The sequence below is a fragment of the Rattus norvegicus genome, chromosome 17 (genome assembly GCF_021556685.1).
Source record: "Rattus norvegicus strain SHRSP/BbbUtx chromosome 17, alternate assembly SHRSP_T2T, whole genome shotgun sequence".
Classification (NCBI taxonomy): Eukaryota; Metazoa; Chordata; class Mammalia; order Rodentia; family Muridae; genus Rattus; species Rattus norvegicus.
Window position 1 is genome coordinate 80,386,486 of NC_141550.1, and position 12,850 is coordinate 80,399,335.

Genomic DNA, 12,850 nt, shown 5'->3' on the forward strand with positions numbered 1-12,850 from the left:
CAGGTATGCTTGGCCACAGTTTTCACAGCAAGTATATTTGTGAAAAGAAAGAAAAGAAAGAGGAAAACCTTGCCAAATCACAGGCCAATGGAGTTTCCCAGATTTATTTCCACAACCCATTTTGGTGAGCACATCAATAGTATGCTTCTGAACTGCCTCTTTTCTCAGTTTACCCAGAAAATCTCAGCTTAAAAGTAAGCCCGTATTTAAAAAAAAAAAAAGATATTGATGTGCTGTTTTTAAAAAGTATACTTTGAAAAGAAGCCAGACTTTTTTACCTTTCACCTAAGTGAATCTTTTGCATTCAATTATTGCCCTAACTGAACCTGTAGTAGTTTATCTTCCAAAAAAATTTGAAAAGCACCTGAATAGCAGAATCACTCAGCATAAAAAAAAAAAAAAGAAAGAAAGAAAGAAAGAAAGAAAGGAAAAACTCCTTATGTTAATCAAATTTTCAAATACAGCTTACGGTCTCCTGTGGAAGCCACAGCATTTTGGTGCTGTAGCTTTTTACAAAGCAAGATCTCCCCGGTATGAAAATAGAGATCCCTTCTCAACAACTATCCAAGGTTTGGGTGGGCTTGTCTTTTGTTGTTTGCCTTAGCTCTCACAGGACAACATGATAAAACGACCCTCTCTTTTAAGATAGAGTAGTTAAGTTTCCTGGGTCATAAGGAAGAAAGCAGCCTCTATTCCTGAATGGAACACATTGTATCAACAGGGCCATCACACATGGAGACACTTCCAAAGTACAAAACTCGAGTCAACACCCCTGCTGGGGAGGTGGATACCAAGGAGTCGCCAAATATTTTGAATACATGCACTACTCTATGGTTAAACAGTACAAAACTAAATTAGGGGAAACACAGATGAGCAGAGTCTCAAAAATGTCTATAATTAAACCATTTCCAGATTAGCCAAAAGTGAGCTTTATAAAATCCTCATTTCAGCTTAGCCCAGTTTGGGAAAACTCTGTCCCTTGCAACCACCCTCCAATAGTCACCTGTTTACACGTGACTTTTGCCGGGGGCCCTTGGAACAACCATGTGGCTCTTTCCTCAGATGCTAATGCTAGATAAAAATCACCCAGGCAAAGTGGTCAGCTTCTCTGGTTTGGCTTTGACCCAAGTTGATTCAAAGATATTTAAAGAGGGTGGGCTCATATTAGGGCTTGTGCCACTGTGGGGTGGGGTGGGGTGCGAAGGTATCACCTCTCTCATTTTTTAAGGTGATACTCGACATTTTGACAGGTGGGTTCCTTATCTAGAGTTGTCATCATTTTTCTTTTAAAGATTCAAATCAGGAAGAAGGACTCGAACAAGAAACAGAACCCAGAGGAGACACTATTCAACTTTCTCCTCCCCCGACAAAATAAACACCTATGAAGAGTGTGCTGTACACCTGTTAGTCTGCAGGACCTAGCTGGATTTTTCTCTTTCTTTCTTATGATGACACTTGTCTGGCTGGCATTCGAGCTAGTCTTAAAACTACCTTTCCACCCAAATCACTCAACTGGAAAAGATGCTGTATGTCAACAATTTCTGCCTTGAGCTTCGATTCCCTAATGAGCTGATTCTTCTTAAAAAGAACAATGATCATCTTTTTCTCCCCTCCTTCTCTTTGGGTGGGGGGGAAAAAAACGAAAACAAAAACAAATCCCAGTCCATTCTCGGCCTGCCGGCCAGGCAAACCCTCAGCCACCCCAGCCCAGCGGCGGCCACGGCGGCGGCACCCCCGAGCGGGCTCCGCTCCCCGGTGTCATTGTTTGCTAATTTCCTGACGTGCCCTCCGACTTGTTTACCTTCAATAACACCCGGTGGGTCCCCCTCCGGCACAACTTTCCCCGCGGCGGGGCGTGTGCGGCCCGCGGGGGCCCCGGGTTCGGGCGGGGACGAGGGGGTCGGGGCGGGCGCGCCCCCGGCGTGGAGCCCGCGGGCGGCCGGGGCGCGCGGGGCCGAGTGCGCGGTGCGCGGCGCCGGCTTCCCGCCGCTGTCCCCGGGCCGGCAGCTTACCTCGGCTCACCAGTTTGAAGCTCTGGGATTTCCTGCTTCTTTTCCTCTCCGAGAACTCCATGGTGCGGGCAAGGTGGCGGCACGGCAGGAGACTGAGGCGGCCGCTGAGGCGGGCTCGTGTCACCGCCGCGGAGCCGCCAGGACCAAGGTCCGCGTCGCGATCGGCAGGGGAGGCCGAGGGACGGGAGGAACCACCGCGAGCCCGGCCGGGGGCTGCGCGCCCGGGGCGAAGTTGTCCCCGCGCGCGGCGCCGCCTTCCCGGTGTCTTAGGCGACCCCTCGGTGCCCCCTCATGTCGCCTCGCTTTTTCCCGAACGCAGCCCGCCGCAGCCCAACTTTCCGCTGGGAGCCGGGCCGGGTGGGGGCGCGGAGCTGCGGGGTGCTCGCCGCGGCCCGCCTGGGCTCAGCCTGCGGACGCGGCCCGGGAGACGCGGCGAGCCGAGGGAGGGCGGCGGCGGCGGGTGCGGAGCGGCGGCCGGGGCGCTGACCGCCCCCGCGGGAGGAGGGGCCGCGCCGGCGGAGGGGGCGGCGCCGCCGGGACCCCGGGGCCACCTGCTGGCGGAGCCGGGCCGCCGCCATCCCCTGGGGGCCGCCGCCACTGCTGGACTCGGCCGCGCGGCGACCCGGCGTGGCCCGGAGGCCGCGGCTCAAGCGTCGGTGGCCGCCCGGGGCCCGCGGAGCTGTCCCCGGGCGGACGCCGCGCTCTGCGGGGCCTCCCTCCGCCGCTCCGGGAGGCGAGCCTGCCTTTAGAAATAAGCCGAGGATCGCGGCTCCTCGGCGGCCAGCCCTCGCTCAGTCTGAGAGCCGGGCGGTGCCAGGGCCAGGCGCGGATTTTAGGCAACTTTTAGCAGGGGGTGAAGAACTTACCCATCCGCGCTCTGCGAGCAAACGGGGAGAAATTTGAGAATGGACTGCTGAGACGACTATGGGATGGAGCAAACTTCAATTCTTTACCCCCATCCTGGGGGCTGGAGGGGAAGTTATATGCAAAGGGGGTGCTTGGAATGGTGTTTTGGGGAGAGGAATACAAGAGGTGAGGAGTGCAAGGGGGTGCAGGCTCCTGGAGAAACAGTGGTCATAGCAGGTGCCTAGACTCTGCCACTTGAGGCAGAAATAGCAAAAATAATTGACGTCCACAAATGACCGTTGGGAGTTTTATGTAATATTTTTCTCTGGGGTGCACTTACTGTAGGCGCCATTTCTTACCACATGCTTTAAGCGGGAATAGAAAAGATTTTTTTTTTTTAACATCACCTGGGAATGGTAGTGTGGGAACATGATCTGACAAGCTTAAAAGTACTGCCTCCAAATCTACGGTTTCTAGACCAAAGTACAAAGGGGAAGAAGGGACGGGCAGCTGCTGCTCCAGCACCTTGGTAAGGTCAGGTTGCTCCAAAGAATAGAGAGGAAAGCGGGGAGGGGGCGGGGGTGTGGTGGGCTCTCTTGATGAATGAGTGAGGTGAGTTATAGTCAAATGAGATAGCCTTTCAAAAGCCACTCTGATATAACCGTGACATTAAGAGCAGGGTAACTACCAAGAAAAGGGGAATGTTAGAAGCAAACAGTGCAAGCATACCTGGGAAATAAAACCAAAGGACCGGGTGGGCATCAAGCCAACTGGAGACAGCAGGATAGACATAGGTGTGGAGCAAACGATGGGAAAGGTGGTTTAACCTGGCTGGCCTCGGTGAGACGAGAGCTTTCATTCAGCGCAACAGAGTAAAGAGAGGATTCTTTTTTTTTTTTTTTTTTTCTACTTCTTTTTGAGGTAATGTTAGAGGCTGGGTCCTTTCCCCAGGAAAATTGTATGGAAGAAATGAAATGGTGTTTGGTGAAGTTCTTAGATCTCTTTAGAGTTATAAGAGGCATGGAAGGGTCCGATATGATAATGGTTTAGGAAATAATCCCACTTGGTTCATCCCCCACCTACCTTTTAAACCAGTTTTAAAAACCTGAAGATGTCTGGGATGTTTCTAAAGTAAGAGAACATTCTACATCTCATTCTGGGGCTGTGTGTGTGATATCCCTTGTCGAATTTTATTCCAGTAGTCACAAGCTGAGTACTTTGTTGATTGAATAACACAGAGTATTCATGCCTTGGAGCATAAAGTAAAATTTTATTGTGCTTAAACTATGATGAAATCATTGGAGGTATTATCCCAAGAAGCAAACCCCAAGGAAAAGATATTAACGAGTCGTCACTTTAAGTTCAAGTAGCAATGTGAATTCTACCTGCTGAAGGGACTGTTCTTTATATTGTTAAGGGGCCATTTTAAGGGACTATCTAAAAATCTTTTTGCATTTATGACCAGATTCCATGAGTGAGTTGGTGTATAGAGGATATGAAGCAGCCTGTCCTATTACATTTTAGGGAAAATCAACAAGTTTTATTTACTTTCTACTTGGTACACACGGCTGTGGCTATATAATATATAATATATAAAATATAATATATAACATATATATATTTGCAGTTAGTAGTAAGCAATATCAAGCTGGGATCACCTGGACTGGGTGTGTATCCATCATGGTCTATGTAGGTTAACTTAGCAAAACAGTGCAGAAACTTACTTTCAGATCGCTGCAAGGAGTCTAAGACCAAGGTCTGATACAGTCTGTTTCTAGGGAGAGCTCTTTTCCTTGCTTGAAAATTGTGGCCGTTTTGCTGCATGTTCACAATTGGTAAATGAGTCTCCCTTTTATTTAAAAAATGTTTTCGTTTTACTATTTTATCACGTTGTGTTTTTGCCCCGATGTGTGCATGAGCACCATGTGTGCACCTGATGCCCACAGAGGTCAGAAGAGGGATTTGATCACCCAGAACTGGATGCACAGATGGCCGTGAGCCTCCGTGTGGGTGCTGGGAGTTAAACTTGGATCCTCTGCAGGAGCAACGAGTGCTCTCACTGGCTGAGCCGATCCCCCAGCACCTTGACCTCCAGTTCCTCTTAGAGGACTACAAAATTTATGAACAAGAGCCTGCACTTTTGACTTCTTTTAACATTAATGATCATCAATTAAAGACCCCATATCCAAATGCGGTCATATTAGAGGTTGGGGCTTCAACATGGAGATTTTGAGGGTCAACAGTGTTGGTTGTTTGGACATAGTGTCTGGGTTGAGTTATCCTGGCAAACCCTTTAGATCTAGCTCTGCTCAGTACTTACAAGTTCCCAGAAACTGAAGAACCACAGGTTTACATGTTCTGGAGCTTGGGGTAAGACTGGGCAAATATTGCATGACATCACGCAGGCCAAACATCTTATTATATGACCATTCGAAAACCAGGTTGATTATAAAGGTTGCGCATAGGTTTTAATCTTTGACAAAGACAGGTAATTTGGCCAGAAAACATTAAATAACCGTAACATAAACCTTAAAATTCTCTGGAAACTCTTTCGTTAAGAGAAATGAATAGTATTATAAAAATTCCCGTCTTTATTTAGAGCTCCCTCTTCCCAAAAGGAATATAACACGAGCCACATGTATAATTTGGATTTTCGTAGTAACATTAAAGAGTAATCAAATTAAATTCACTTCATTAGTACATTTTATTTAACTGAAACCGTTAAACGATTATCATTTGGACATGTATCAGAATGTTCTTGAGATGTTTTATATTCCTTCTGTATGTTTTGTATGTGAGGTGCATTTTACAGTTGGAGAACAAATCCATTCAAACTACCTAAGGTGACCATACCGGACAGCTTATAATTAGAGAAACCTCAAGATTTGAACCAGTTGTGTATATAATTGTGACTAGAACACATTACCTTTCGACTGTTCCATTAACCCTCAAACAGAAAGAAAGAAAGAAGTAAAACAGCGTCATCAATCTTAAGCTGTTCGTAGCTTTGGATTCTCTGGAACTGAAAGTGGTCAGTCCCTAACTAGATCCTGGGCACCCTTAGTATTCACCGTAGCTTTCAGTTTCATGCCAGTTGCCTGTTCTAAGTCTCATGAACAATATAGATCACTAAACAGTGGCCCTTATCTCTTAGTTTATCCTTTGGCCTCATAGAGGTTCACATTCTAGTTTGCTTTCAGAGACAGTCATTTAAAATAATGGAGGAGGTACTTATAAGAGATTATATCGGTGGAATGGGATTTCTTGGAACTTTATTTAAAAGTGTTACCTTATGTTTATGTTCCTTTAGGAACTCGATTTGCTTATGTAGGACGTAATCCTAACCACTCTCCAAGTTTAGTGCATATTAATGTTTGTTTCCATACAGTCATTGTTTTTCTCAGTGAGAGTAGGATGACAGTCCAGTTTCCAAACTCTTAACAAGGGATGGTGAGCCAGTTACCGTCCCATTTCTTTAAAATTCTCTATCCTTTTTTGCTTCAGATCTAAGTTAAATATAGTAAAGGATACAAACCTTATGTGGACACTTCATTTTATTTTACTAATAATGTCCATGCATCCACCAAACTATTGAAAAGGTGGACGTTTCTAACCACAGAGCAAGCTCCCCTAAGACCTCCCCAGTGTATTGACCGCCACCCTAGGAAAACAGAGTTCTAACCTTTATTACCACAGCTTGGATGTGCCTGTTGATGAGCTGAATGTTAGTGGAATCGTGTATGCTATACCGTTCTGCATCTTGCTGCTTTTGCTTAACGAGCCCAGAGATTTACTCATCCCCTTGGCTGGGATAGGTAGCTCATTGCTTTGCCGTCCATTGTCGCATTAGAGGACCATGGCACTTAAGAAAATCAAGGCAAGCCTATTCTACTATTGATGGCTATTGCTCATTTTTGCCCCATCTTTTGGTGCATAAAAACCTACTTTAGGGTACATATGAGTAAGCTGATGAACTATAGTATAGGCATGGTTTTAGGTTTAGTAAGTAACAGTTTTCCTAAGTAGTTTTCTTCAACTTGCTTTTTCAGTAACAATGTAGGAGGGCTCTGGTTATTTTGTATCTTCGTCGACACTTGAATACTGTTGGAAGCCTTTATGTTAGTGGTGTGGAACTAGTTGTATATTGTCCTGTTGGGATGCTCATTTACATTCCCCAAGAATAAGCAAGTGACGTTGAACACATCTCTATATGCATATTGGTCATTCGAGCATCTAGGGGTTTTCTGTACTCTGGATAGGAATCTTAAAGAATGCTCGTATTACAAATGACCTCACCAAATATGTATCTTATATTCTTATTCGGACTGGTCTTCTCCTTAATGGAATTGAGTTTTTCAGACTTGTGGCGTATTAAGATATTATCTTCTACCACAAAAACTTTTCATCTAAACTTAAATTTCTCAGTATACTGGCTTCCTTCAGCTCCTGTAGCCCATCACCATAACTTGGCATCTTGAATCTGTCCTCTCCTTACACATTTCTAGAGGCTAGCAATCTAAACTCAGTACTGCTAGGCTAAAAATCAAGGTTTCTATCAGGGTGAGCACCGTCAAAAGTTTCCAGAGAAACTTCCAGCTTCTAGAAGCTTCTAGCTTTCCTTGCATTTTGGTGGTATGAACTCTACTCTCTCTATCTGTCTTTTTTGTTTGTTTGTTTGTTTTTGTGAGTTTCCGTCTGTCAAACTTCTAAAATACAGTTTTCTTTTTTACTAGTTATTTTGTACATGCATACAATCTATTTTGATCATATTTACCCCAGCACCTCCTGGATCCACCCACCCCTCTCCCCACCTTATGTCCTTCCCAGAACTCTCCCCTTTTAAAAACCCACCAGGTCCAGTTTGTGTTTTGCAAATTGTGTGTTTTTATTTTTAATAAAAGACAAATGCTGTCTTTTGTAAGGATCACATTCATCAGTAATCTCCCCTTTACAACATCCCTGGTTGGAGTTCCTGGGAAGATCTGTCCGAGATCTGCATTTCCATCTTCTCAAGTACGCTGTGTCCGGAACAAACAACTTTAAGGCAAAGGAATGATGGCCTTCCCAGAGTTCTCAACAGGACTCACATGACCTGCGTTGACCTGCGTATAACAGATTTGTGGGACGTCTTGCTGTTCGTGGCCCTGATTTTGCTGTAAAAACAATTGTTTATTCCACCCCAATGCTACAGACTTATTTGAGATGAAATTTTCATGTGAAAGTAACTAGAAAAATAAAAACTGAAGATTGAATAGTTTTTTTTTATAGCATACATGAGAAGGTGAGATGAACTTTAATTACAGTTCTCAGTTTAGTCATAGAACAAAAGCCCTGGGTCCTAGCACATTGGAGGTGTTCAGACTGTAATGAATGCTAATGTGAATGCTATTTTACATGCTACAGGCCAGGCAACATGCGTAGTCATTGAAGAGTATTTTCTACTTGGATTTGAAACAGATTTATTTATTGCTTCCAAGTGGCACAATATTGGCAGATAAGGATGTGATGTGATCTAGAACCCTAGCAATACTACATCTAGGGAAAATTAATGCAAACTTTGTATATTGCAAGTATTAAAAAAAAGAATGTAAGTTGACAACTCATAGATGGCTAAGTGGGATAAAAACAACAAAAAAAGAACTAAACAAAAACAAAAAATCAAACCAAAAAACCCAGGCGTGGTGGCTGGGAGGTGGAGCATAGAGACCTAAGTTCAAAGGCAGCCTGGCTTACTCGTGAGACCCTGCCTGAAAAAGATTTAAAAATAAAACTGGGTAAATAAAATGCTATCTCAGTGCTACCAATGGCAGATTTAAAAGAAGAAAAAAGAAAAAGAAAATAGGTCTTACTTTTTGGCTAAAGAAAAGGGAACATTAAAGGAACGAAGGAGAAGAAATGAGGCCCGATTCCACTCCAAGTTTGAGATTCTGAGCTTGTATTTGAAACCTCCAAGATGGCTGGCCACTGACTCCCAGGCAGAGTAGTATAGCAGAGGGTGAGTGCCGGTTTAAAGGTCTTCCTGAAGGGATGGCCTTGCGGGTATCTCTCTACTGCCCTCTGTTGGCAGCTAAGCGTTCTGCAGCTCCAGGACCACAAGAGCAAAAAGTTTATTTAGAACTGGAAGACCATCATTGAGCACTGGTAGTAAACACATGCTCTTCTTCCGTAATTTCATAAAAATTCTTGTATGTACTTCCCATGTAGAATTGGTGTGAAGAACATGTAAATGAATAAATGTAGCAGGTCGGTCTACTGGCTGGCTTGTCTCTGCCTGCTCTTCCTTTTGTCTCTTAGTACCTTATCCAAGCTGATGTTTCAAGTCTGTGGAAATGGAGAAGTGATTAAACATGTTTCTGGTTCTTGTGGACCTCATCTTTAGTACCTTTAACAAGAGAGTCCTACTTAGGTGCTTCCCAGTTTATGTTTCTAGGATTCATACGGGCTCGAAGCCTACCCTTGTGAGTTTAAGGGACTTTTTCCTGTAGTAATGGATCATGCACTTTTCTTCTTTAGCTATTTTGACAGAAAATGTGTATTATATCTGTGAGCTTGATTTCTTTTTTTTTGTTTGTTTGTTTTTTGTTTTTTTCAGAGCTGAGGACCGAACCCAGGGCCTTGCGCTTGCTAGGCAAGCTCTCTACCACTGAGCTAAATCCCCAACCCCTGTGAGCTTGATTTCTTACAGGGGGATAAGTGTCAAGTGAATTTGTGCCTTTAAGAATATTTATTGATTCACTGCTACTTTATAGTTTCTATTGCTGTGAGCAAAGCAGCTTGGGAAGGAAAGGGTCTATTTCTCCTTCTCTAATTCATCATGAAGGGAAGTTAGGGCAAAAACTCAAGGCAGGTACCTGGAGGATCGAACTGCTGCTTATTGGTTGCTCCTCTTGTGTGAGCTTTTGGGCTTGTGTGTGTTCACCCTGGTTCTTGAACAATGACACGGAGGCTTATTTATTTATAAATGCTTATGGCCTTAGCTTAGCCTTACTCTACAACTAGTCCTTAACCTATATTTCCCATTAACACCATTCTATGTCTCCCACGTGGCTGGTTGCCTCTCCTCAGTTTCATATGTGTGACTTCCCCCAGCATCTCAGCGGAGAATCTCCTGCCTGACTATTTCCCAGTGATCCTCTCTCTCTCTGCCGGATGTCCCGCCCTCTAATCTTGCCACAGCTTATTGGCCATCAGATTTTTATTGACAGGTGATGCTTTTATACAGTGCACATGAGATTATTCCTACACTCATGGTTTAGTCAGCACCCTGAACCATCAGCTCAGGGTGGCACTGCCTACAGTGAGCTGGGTCGTCCTACATCAACTAATAATAATAATAACAACAACAACAATAATAATAATAATTGGCACAGGCTTGCCCAACAACAACAACAATAATAATAATAATTGGCACAGGCTTGCCCATCGGCCAATTTGATGACAGTATTTTCTCAGTTGAAGTTCCCTCTCCCAAAATGATTCCAGTTTGTGTCTAGTTGACATAGAACTAATCAGCACACCTACTTTGGGTGGGACACCCAAAATTACAAAATTAAACTTTCCATTCACAGGCTGAAGGAGATAGTAGATAAATAAGCAAGTCAAGGGGAAGTGGAGGTTCAGTGATGAGTACTGAGAAGAAAAAAATATTTTTGAAAACTGAAATCGGTGACAAAGACTTAAAACTTGATTCTGAGTCTCACTAATTAATCCCAACGCAAATGAGATTGAGGCAGGAGGATCACTGTAAGTTCAGAGCTAGCCTGGTCTCCAGAGACTTTGTCTCAAACAAACAGGCCACTCTATATATGTGTGTGAGCGTGCATATGTGTATATGTGCGTGTGTATGTATATATGTATGTGTGGTGTATGTATGTGTGGTTGTGTGTGTGTGCTGTGTGTGTGGTCTGGTGTGTGTGTGTGGTGTGGTTGTGTGTGTGTGGTGTGGTGTGTGTGTGGTGTGTGTGGTTGTGTGTGTGGTTGTCTGTGTGTTTACACTGGGAGGCGGTTTCACATTTATTCATCACTCATAGAGATCAGAAACTATTCCCTTTGGATATAGACATTTTCATTAAATTTGAGTTTCCCTTCATATTATAAGTATATTTTGGGCTCCTCAGTCCCTTCTGATTCAGTGATTCAGTTTGCACATATATAGAAGGTGCTAACGTCCTCTCTCATTTGGTACCTTCATTCTCCCTTAACTACTAGACCAGTGCTGATTGTGTCTGATCAGGTGCTAAACTCAAGTCTTTTTCACCTGTCGGGATACCAACCTCTCCCTGCACCTTAGCAGGGCCTTCATGGTAAACTTGCTCCTAATGTCCTTCTACTTTTAAATATTCCTAGGAGTGGCTGGCTGATCTCCAGCCTGTGGAATACAGTCTGAGACTAATCTCTTCCATTTAATTTCCCCTACCAGAGACTTTCAGAATTAGGCCTGAAAACTTTAGGAGCCACAAATATAAAAAGTGTTAGTTTGATACATATTAAATTATTGCTTTAACGTATTCACCACAGAATGTCTTCACACATCGCCGTTTTCTGTGATTTATACCAGATACTCTGTACTCCAGTTACTGTGTGAGAGGTGTGGTTAAACTATTCCCAAAAGGGAGTATGAAAACCATCTATGAAGTGGTCTGGGGAAGGTCTGACAACATAACGAGGCAAGTTTTAAATAAAGCAAATTAGAATCAAAGTTTCAGAAAGGAAGTGCATGAGAGAAGAAGTTACCAACTGTAATAAACTCCTCTTCCAAAGGCCACAATGCTAGGACCTAGTGGGAATGGATTAGAAAGAGTTCTAGGTATAGGCATTTTTTTTTTACAACGTAATTTTAATAAGGTTCAACCGCTCCTCTAGCCCATCACCCAGCAGAGGTGGTGGAAGAGCAAAATTATTAGGATGTGGGGGAAGCGGACCTGTTCAGGAATAGTTCTTTAGGGGTGAGCTCGATCTCGGGGGTGAGCTTGATCTCCTTGGTCAGCAGTTCAGACCTGTAGCAAACACCAAAGGCAGCTGCAGACCAGTCCTCTAGGCAGGCAGACACCACACAGGAACCGGCAACTATGGTCCTTTCAGCAGGCAGACACCAGGCATGAACCAGTTGTAGTTCAATCCTGAAGAAACCCCAAGCTGCCACAGGTACCTCGTAAGCACTTCAGAACCAGTTCTTTGGCGAGTTTCTCTCTGGTGTCACCACTAGTGGAGAGCAACAATGCTATGTAAGGTGAACCAATACATCGTGTAGTTAGCAAAGAATAGCGAGGCCGAGCAAACCAACGCTCAGTGCCCGTCTCCCGCTGTCTGTGGGTCATATTTATACTCCCTCATCTTGGGTCCTTTCACGTGTTTGCAGTGTCCAAACATCCTTTCACCTGTGTCTGCTTCAGGAAAACATTCTTACCTGTGTCTGCTTCAGGAAAACAGCCTTTCACCTGTGTGCCTCAGCAGAACATCATTTGACATAACTGGCTTTCCAAAGCAACTTTTAGAAGTTTCCACTTTGTCTAGGAAAAAAAAAATCTATTGGAAATGTGTAGTCGTACAGGTCGCCTAAAAACTAAACAAATAGCCTTTTATGTCTCACGTCTTCCATTTTCAGCCTTTGGTTAATGACGTCAACGAAGGTTTCACATGAGGAGCAAGTCCTCTAGAGAACGGAGTCATTTTTTTCATCAATATGATTTCACTTTGTTCTTTCCCTCCGTGAGGAGATGGACCGACTGGACTTCCACTCACTTTTTTTATGGTGAATTTCATGCTGGCGAAGGGCACCTCCTGCTAACTGAGGAGGCTAAATTTTATTCTCTGCCTTTGCATGCTGGTCTCATTGTAATGGTATCTGTGTGGGAACTGTCAAGGCATGGTGATCTCTATGTTACCGTTTTACTTTGTTTTGTTTTTGAGACTTGTTTTGATACAGGGCTTGTTGGTATTTTTAGGTGCTAGCAACTTGGGGAGTATAATTTATTAACTCACTTCATCCCTTA

At 44.2% G+C, this 12,850-nt stretch overlaps 1 protein-coding gene across 8 annotated transcripts in view; it reads right to left on the reverse strand.

Moving 5' to 3' along the window:
* Bend7 (BEN domain containing 7) overlaps nt 1-2,474 on the reverse strand; it is an 83,080-nt gene extending 80,606 nt beyond the window's left edge. For 6 of the 8 annotated variants that reach the window (XR_015640912.1, XR_015640913.1, XR_015640911.1 and 3 more), the window contains exon 1: nt 2,013-2,474. Coding sequence is in view for 4 of the 8 variants with exons in the window: in XM_087591180.1 (XP_087447306.1) it covers nt 2,013-2,073 (61 nt within the window). In the remaining 4 variants the exon portion in view is untranslated. 8 annotated transcript variants of the gene reach the window in all.
* Between the last annotated feature and the right edge of the window lie 10,376 nt (nt 2,475-12,850).